This window comes from Nicotiana sylvestris, chromosome 3 (genome assembly GCF_000393655.2).
Source record: "Nicotiana sylvestris chromosome 3, ASM39365v2, whole genome shotgun sequence".
NCBI classification, from domain to species: domain Eukaryota; kingdom Viridiplantae; phylum Streptophyta; class Magnoliopsida; order Solanales; family Solanaceae; genus Nicotiana; species Nicotiana sylvestris.
Window position 1 is genome coordinate 53,874,584 of NC_091059.1, and position 9,054 is coordinate 53,883,637.

The 9,054-nt window shown below is 39.2% G+C and overlaps 1 protein-coding gene across 1 annotated transcript; it reads right to left on the bottom strand.

Annotated features, from left to right (window-relative positions):
- Positions 1-838: 838 nt before the first annotated feature.
- On the bottom strand, positions 839-2,440 carry LOC138887366 (uncharacterized). The gene is made up of 4 exons (XM_070169106.1): positions 2,137-2,440; positions 1,913-2,039; positions 1,388-1,778; positions 839-1,165 (listed from the first exon to the last, which is right to left on the bottom strand). Exons 1-4 carry the CDS (start codon positions 2,438-2,440, stop codon positions 839-841), a joined length of 1,149 nt encoding a protein of 382 aa, XP_070025207.1.
- Positions 2,441-9,054: the final 6,614 nt, after the last annotated feature.

Genomic DNA, 9,054 nt, shown 5'->3' on the forward strand with positions numbered 1-9,054 from the left:
GCCCGAGGAAGCTCCTTATTGCCTTGACTGAAGTTGGAGGTGGAAGCTTTGCTATCACGTCAACTTTAGCGCGATCCACCTCAATTCCTTTACTTGACACCCGGTGCCCCAAGACTATGCCCTCTTGTACCATGAAATGGCACTTCTCCCAATTAAGAACCAGGTTAGTCTCAATACACCATTTTAGCACACGAGTCAGATTTATAAGGAACTCATCAAATGAGTTCCCCACCACTGAGAAATCATCCATGAATACCTCCATTATGTCCTCTACCATGTCAGTGAATATGGACATCATGCACCTTTGGAATGTGGCGGGTGCATTGCATAGGCCAAAGGGCATCCTCCGAAAGGCATAAATGCCATATGGGCAAGTGAAGGAAGTCTTCTCTCTGTCCTCTGGTGCAATGGAGATTTGATTGTACCCTGAGTACCCATCCAGAAAATAGAAGTGTGACCTCCCTGCCAATCTGTCTAACATCTGATCAATGAAGGTAAGTGGGAAGTGGTCTTTTCGGGTGGCCAGATTTAACTTTCTGTAGTCCATGCAAATTCTCCAGCCCATGACGGTTCTTGTTGAAATCAGTTCATTGTTATCGTTTTTGACCACCGTTATGCCACCCTTCTTAGGCACACATTGCACTAGGCTAACCCAGCTGCTATCAGAGATTGGGAAAATGACTCCCGCATCTAACCACTTTATCACTTCTTTCTTCACCACTTCCTTCATGTTTGGGTTCAGCCTTCTTTGGTGTTCCTTGGAAGGTTTGTGTCCCTTTTCCGGCAGAATTTTATGCATACAGTAGGCGGGGCTGATCCCCTTAATGTCTGCCATGGTTTACCCAATGGCAGTCTTACACTCCTTGAGTAGCTGCAAAAGTTTTTGTGCCTGCACGTCTAACAAACTAAATGAGATAATAACAGGTAATATGGAGTCAGGACCAAGGAACTCATACCTGAGATGGGTGGGCAATGGCTTCAATTCCAACTTTGGTGGTTCTTCAATGGATGGCTTGGCTGGAGGAATTTCTCTATTTTCCAAGTGAAAGGGCTCAAATTCAAGAGTTCTATCCCATAACCCTCTACCCTCTAACGCCAATACCCATTCTGCCATTTCTTCTCCATTCACCTCATCTAAATTCATCAGACATGTAGCAAGAGGGTCCTCAATAGTCAGCATCTCATCATCAGTTTCCACAATTACATCCACGACATCAATAAGAGAGCAATTGGTGAATTAACTTGGTCGCCTCATAGATTTTTGCACATTGAATGTTATCTCTTCATCATTCAATCTCATCTTGAGCTCCCCAGTCTCACAATCAATGAGAGCTCTCCCAGTGGCCAAGAAAGGACTTCCCAAAATTATGGGAATTTCTTCATATACCTTGCAGTCTAAGATCACAAAATCTGTAGGGAACACAAATATCCCTACCTGAATCAACATATCATCCAGGATACCAGAGGGTCTTTTTACAGTCCTGTCAGCCAGCTGCAACAACATAGAGGTGGGTCTAGCTCTTCCGATCCTCAACCTCTTATAAATCGCCAGGGGCATAGGATTTATGTTGTCCCCTAGATCACAAAGTGCCTTAGCGAAAGCAAAATTACCAATAGTGCAGGGAATTGTAAAGCTCCCTGGGTCAGATAGCTTCTCCGCAATTGGTCTAGTCGTCACTGCACTGCAAGTCTGAGTAAGAATCACTATGGGAAATCGAATTTTCGGGACATCAAGTCCTTCATCATTTTTGCATACCCAGGCATCTCTTTCAATGCATCTATCAATGGAATATTTACTTGGATTTGTTTTAGCATCTCCAAGAATTTCTTGTATTGCTCCTCTTTTTGGTACTTGGCCAGCCTCCGAGGGAATGGTGGGGGAGGTCTCTTCTTCCCAATGATTTGGGATTACTCTTTATCAGCTGCCACCTCAACTACTTGTTCCTGGGCTGTCTCAGCTTCTTTCTCAGTCTCAATCTGAATGTTATGTTCTTCTTGGGCAGGCTGGATTGTCACCTCTGTCAATTTCGTTGACTCATCTAGCTCAATGGGCACTGGTATGAGTGTCTCAGCCTGTCTGCTTTCTCGAGCCCTCTCTTGCTCCACGTCTAAATATCTGCCATTCTGTAGACTTACTGCCATCAGCTGCTTTGGGCCTTGATCTTTTGGGTTTATTTGAGTGTCTGTAGGTAATGTCATGAGGACGATTGTTTAGAGACATCGAAATTTGGCCCATCTGCACTTCAATATTCTTGATAGCTGAATCATGTGCATCTACTCTTTCACTAATTTTTGCATTAGACCCAATAACATGTTGCATCATTACCTCAAGTCTAGCAAACCCATCTTCCTGTCGTCCACCATGCTGCTGCTGAGGAGGGTGATACCCCTGCTGCTGATTTTGATTGTTATATCCCTGTAGCCTTGGATAAGGTGCCATATTGTTAGGAGGTCTTATACCTCCTCCCATTTTGAACTGTGGCTGGACTGGCTGGACGACTGATTTTGCTGGCCCCAATTCTGACCACCATGTCTCTGGCCTCCATAATTAGACACATAGTTCATGTCTTCAGGGTAGTGATGATGATCATGTTCTACATTCCACTGATTACCAATTGGCTGACTAATGTAAGATATGCACAAGCCCCCATTGATAGTATCTATGATGTGTACCTTCTGCTTTTGCCCTGACTCTTCTACCTTTTTGGTGAGGATACTCATTTGTGTCAATAAGGTGGCCATATTTTCAGCCATAGAGTTGGATGGATCTAAGGGCACTGAGTGAACCACTGGAGTGATAGGTGCATTCCTGGTTGTCCATCCCGAATTTTGTGCCATCTTGTCAAGCAGACTCTGGCCTTCTCTCCATGTTTTGCTCAAAAATGCTCCACCAGCTGAAGCATCAACAATGTTCTTCACGCTATCTGACAATCCCATGTAAAACCGCTATCCCAACATCAAATCTGGAATACCATGGTGCGGACATATAACTAGCATCCATTTGAATCGTTCCCATGTTTCATGTAGTGTCTCCATTAGTCTCTGTTTGAAACTCAAAATTTCATCAATTTGTTGAGCAGTCTTATTGGGTGGGTAGAACTTGTTCACGAATTGCTTGACTAACTCCTCCCAAGTTGTTATGGAATTAATAGGGAGTGAGTTTAGCCAGGTCTTGGCAGCTCCTGTCACTGAGACTGGAAACAATAATAGCTTGATTGCTTCCGGAGTTACGTTGGGCTGCCTTTGGGTTTTGCAGATTGACAGGAAATTCTTCAAGTGTTGTGGAGGATCTTCGACTTGTGACCCCAAAAATAGTCCCTTGTTTTGCAACAGGTGCAACATGTTATTCGTGATTTGGAATGATTCAGCCTGTATCTGCGGGACTAAAATCACTGTGGCTAGATTTTCAGTTGTGGGTTGTGCCCAGTCATAGAGAGCAGCCTCTGGCACAAGAGGTGCCACTGGCGCTATTGATACAGCTGGGTCTTCTTCGTGATCTCCCATGTCTGGTTCGAATTGTTCAGTTGTTTGTTGTTGGTTATTTTTCCGGTTTGCCCGATTCAAGGCCTTGAAAACTCTCTCGGGATCTGATAATGCTTCAAATACTTCACCAGTTCTCGATGCGTTTCTAGGCATGCACCTTTACAACCAAGTCAACAAACGTTAAAATTTCAATGTAAAGATTGGGTATAGAGAAAACTGACTACACTAAGAATTTTTGTACTTCTTTCAATTGTAATTGATAACACCGTTAATTCTCGGGCAACGACGCCAAAATTTGATCACGCCCAACTATGCCTTATAAAAAGGACACGCGGACGTTGCAAATATAATCTGAGTATTTAGCCCAGAGTCGAACCCACAAGGAATTAAGCTATCAATTACTCTTGTTAGACTTACTAAATTCCATGGAATTAACTTCCCAAATGTTGTAAATAACAATTGAGGGTATTTCTACTAACTATGAATGAAAGTAAATAAGTAACTGAAAACTAACTATAATTAAGTGTAAACAATTAAGAGAAGGTTCTAAGGTTATGATTTCCCCTATTGATCGAATTCCTTCCGGTTATGTTTCACATAGATTCACCCAATAGTCTCTGTCAATCATGAGCACTCTTATTACCGTAAATCTCTCCCGAGTAATCACGACAATTACTAGACGTACTCTCCCAAGTTACGCTAGCTAGCTTTATTTATTACAGCTCACTTTAGATTGCACCCAAGGCTTTGTTATCCCTAATCCCGCCTTTAAACCCTCGGTTATTGATCCCTCATATGTTTTGGGAGTGGTGTTATTCGACAATTACCTAAATATGCACTCTCTCCCAAGTTATACACACTAAATAGGCACAGATAATTGAGGATCCTGTCAATTAACTACAACAAGCACATAGTTGAACAAAAATATAGATTAAACCGAGCAAACTATATTAACATAACAAGAAGTTCATCCTTCAATAGGTTCCATCAAAACCCTAGACTAGGAAATTAGCTACTCATGACAAAACAAGATAAAACTACGAAATTATTCATATGGGTAATTGCAATAATAAGGAGAAGATAGAAGAACTCTAATGTTTTGTTACTCTTCACACACTTGTTCTTGCCTCCAAAGTAGTCTAAAAACAAGCTTAAACATGTCTTGGGCGAGCTTCTAAGGTTTATAAGGGTTTGGCACAAGTTATCCCCGAGGTACACTTTGGTCCCCAAATTTCTGGTGCGTGAACAGGTCACCGCGGTCACGGCAAGACTGCGGCTCGACCGCGATGAATGCTAAACATTCTGCCTCGAGTGCTTGATCTGCCGCGGTTCCACCGTGATCGTGGTGGATTTCACTCAGTCCATTTTTTTGCTTCTTTGTGCTCGGGTACTTCCTGGTTGGGCGTTTTCTTCACATTATTGACTCCAAAATACTCTGTTGTGCTTCCTTACTTAGATTATTCCCTGCGAAGCAAAAGAACACCATTTAGAGCATTTTGTTATCAATTCGCCTATAGAACAACAATAAAGCATGGTAATATTGAGGTGTAAATATCATCTATATAGCCTAATATTAGTTAACATGTTATGCTGGAATGTTAGGGGCCTTAACGGCCCTAATAAGCAAAAGGAGGTTAAGCTCCTTTGCAATATGGAAAATGTAAGTTTGGTAGGATTACTTGAAACAAAAATCAAGATAAACAAAATAGAAGAGATAGCCAGGAAAATGTTTGATGGTTGGCAGTATATCACTAATCTCGAATGCCATTACAATGGGAGGATATGGATAACCTGGAGATCTGACTTCTATCGAGTGGACATAATTACAAAATCAGCATAAGCAATTACTTGTAGAGTGACATATGTACCTATGCAAGTAAGATATTACTTAACTATAGTTTATGCTTTCAACATGAAAGAGGAAAGAAAAGGTTTGTGGGAATACTTGGAGGGCCAGAACATTGTTGTTGGAATTCCTTGGATGGTACTAGGAGATTTCAACTTAGTTTTAAATATAGAAGATAGGATTGGAGGGGTTCCAGTCACACTGGCAGAGGTAATTGAATTCCACAACTGTGTGGACTCTTGTGGCTTGCTACAATTTCCTTAACAAGGTAACAGATATACGTGGAGTGATAGGCATGGGGATAACGAAATTTTTTCAATAATTGATTGGATCTTTGTCAACAGAGATTGGTTGGATGATATGCCTTCGTGTAATGCCAAATTCTTACAAGAAGGTATTAGTGACCACTGCCCAGCTAAAATAACATTGACAAGTGTACCATCAAGGCTCAAAAATCTTTTAAGTACTGCAATATTTGGTCAAAACATCCCCAGTTCTTAGAAATAGTAGAAACAAGATGGGAACTGCAAATAGAAGGTTGTCGCATGTTACAGGTGGTCAAGAAAATGAAGTTGTTGAAAAGGAAATATAGGGCCCTGAATACTCGACACTTTAGGAACATAACTGATGAAGTAGATATAGACAGAGAGGCCTTAAAACAAGTCTAGATTGCTCTACAAATGGATCATTTGAACAAAGCTCTGCAGGAGGAGGAGAGACAAATGTTCAGGAAATTCAAGCAATCTTCATATCTGGCTGAAATGTATCTGCAACAAAGGAGCAAAGCTACTTGGATCCAGCTTGGTGATGATAATACTAAGTACTTCTTTTCTGTGATAAAGCATAAAAAGCTCTAGGAAGCAATCACACAATTACATGATAAAGATGGGGTGATACAGACTAATCCCACTGATATTGCAAGGGTGTTGTTAGAGTATTATGAATCATTATTTGGAAGAAATGAAGGAATAAGGGTAGGCAATAGACAATATACTGAAGAATGGTCCTTTGTTGTTAATAGGCCAGCAAGTTGAGCTTATAAAGCCATATACAGAAAAGGATATCAAGGTAGCTATATTTCAAATAGATAGCAACAAAAGCCCAGGGCCAGATGGGTATGGTAGTGGTTTTTATAAAGCAGCATGGGACGTTATAGGAGATGATATCACTGCAACTATTCTAGAGTTCTTCCACAATGGGAAATTGCTTAAACAGATAAACTCAACAATGATTTCTTTGATTCCAAAAGTCACTTTACCAAATAATGCTAGTCAATTCAGCCCATATCATGTTGTAATGTCCTATACAAATGCATATCAAAAATGATATGTAATAGACTGAGGAAGGCCATTGATCACCTTGTGGCAGAAAATCAGGCAGCATTTGTGCAAGGTAGGTGTATGATACATAATATACTGATCTGCCATGACTTATTAAGACATTATAATAGGAAAACATCTCCTAGATGTCTTATAAAGATTGATATAAGGAAGGCTTATGACATGGTGCGTTGGGAGTTCATTGAGGAAGCTCTCAATGGTTTTGGATTTCCTGGAAAATTTGTTCAACTGGTAAGAGAAGTCTTAGGCAAGGAGATCCAATTTCACCCCTATTGTTTGTCCTAGTAATGGAATACCTATCAAGAATTTTGAAGTGTATGAGCAGCTTGTCGGAGTTTAAATTTCATCCTATGTGCATAACATTAAAGCTCACTCACTTAATTTTTGCTGACGACCTTATGATATTCTGCAAAGATGATATAGAATCTGTGGGAAAGGTTATGGAAGCTTTACACCATTTTAGTGGCACTACAGGGTTGGAGGCTAATCTGGAGAAATCTAATATTTTTATTGCTGGTGTGGATGAAGAAACAAAAAATGCATTATTGGCCAGAACAGGTTTCTCTGCTGGACAACTTCCTATAAGATACTTGTGACTACCATTAAGCTCAAAGAAATGGAGTAAAATTGAGTGTCATCAACTAGTGGACAAGATTACTAATAGAATAAATGTGGTCTACTCAAAACAACTATCATATGCTGGGAGGTTACATGTGATTAATGCAGTACTCTTCTCTATATACAACTTCTGGGGATCTGTTTTCATACTACCTCAAAGTGTACTAAAGAAATTTGATAGAAAGTGTAGAGATTATCTTTGGGGAAGTTCTGTAGAGAAAAGGAAGATACCTCTAATAGCATGGGACAAACTATGTATTCCAAAGAAATGTGGCAGGCTCAATATCAAAGGGTGCAACAAGTGGAACATTGCATCTGTGGGCAAGTTATTATGGCAATTAGCAGAGAAGAAAGATATGTTATGGGTCAAATGGGTACATGGAGTGTACATGAAAACAAATAACAACATATGGGCACATGTACCTCCACTTGATTGTAGTTGGTATTGGAGGAAATTGAATTCCCTAAAAGTTGAAATGATGGAGTGGTACCATAATGGGAAATATGTGTTAACTGCTTCACGGAAGTATTCAATAAATGGTAGCTACATCGCTCTACAGGGGGATTTGACCAGACAACCCGTGGCAGAGCTAATATGGACATCTATTATGCAGCCGAAACACATGATGATTCTTTGGTTAGCTGCTCATGGCCGATTGCTTACGAAAGATAGACTTTTTGAAACTACATGTGCCGATACAAGACATTGAATGCTGCTTATGTAATGATATGGTTGTTGAAACCTAAGACCACATGTTTCAGGATTGTCGATGGACAACATAATTGAGGGTTGCGATACAGAACTGGACAGAGATGATAATACCACAAGGGAATGTAATTCAGGTGCTGGAAAAGATTAAAAGGAAGCACTGGAAATTCTTCAAAAAGGAAATAGCTACAGCAATTTGGGGGGCCCTGATCTATCACGCCTGGAAAGCCAGGAATGAAAAAGTGTTTAAAGGACTCAATGTAAATACTAGCTTTGTGATGACACAGATACAAAAAGAATTTAGAGATATAATAGATATACATAGAAAATCTAGGAAAGCCAGAAGATGTGATTATTTGCTGCAGAAACTTTGTAATTAGAATGACTAGAGGCCTATGAGTACATTGCACCCTTCCTAGAAGGTGGTAGTGTGTCTAGGTGCTCTTTAGGATGTATTAATTTGGTTGTTAAATGGTAATATTTCACAGTTATTACCAAAAATAATAATAATTATCTTTATAATGATTCAAGTGAAGATATTATCCTTAATTTAAAATTCACTTTAATCGGCTATCTAAAAATTTAAATAATTATTTGGCCGGATTTATTTCAGTATGACTCCACTTTAAGTTTATCGATATCTCTAGCCCCAGAATTTGAATTTTTAATACCCTATATATACAAAATTTTGTTCTTTGAATCATTAAATGTTAAATTAGTTGATTATTATTATAAAACATTGCATATATTGTCTTAAAGTTGTCAAGTAGTTTATTTTTCGACACCATACTTGGCTTAACCTCAATGTAAACTACTCAAATTGCATTCCAATTCAAATTCGAATATAATATCAGTTTGTTAGTAATAGTGATTTTTTAAAAATGACACATTATGTAAATTTAAAAAAATATTCTAAGATGTCCTTATTTTATAATCTATGTATTTGAGTTGAAAAATAATATTTGAAATCGATGGGATTAACTTTCAAAATTTTTATACTCAACAAAGATGAAACATAAGAAGAAATTTGTTGTCATCTTTTATTTCTCATTTTTAGA

What these genes read in the sequence shown, in the direction of transcription:
- LOC138887366 (XM_070169106.1), bottom strand. Translation starts at nt 2,440, where the DNA reads ATGGCACCTTATCCAAGGCTACAGGGATATAACAATCAAAATCAGCAG. An exon ending in GCCCAAAGCAGCTGATGGCA is followed by an intron (nt 2,040 to 2,136) that starts GTAAGTCTACAG and finishes CCATTGAGCTAG; the next exon opens with ATGAGTCAACGAAATTGACA. An exon ending in GAGGTGGCAGCTGATAAAGA is followed by an intron (nt 1,779 to 1,912) that starts GTAATCCCAAAT and finishes TTCCATTGATAG; the next exon opens with ATGCATTGAAAGAGATGCCT.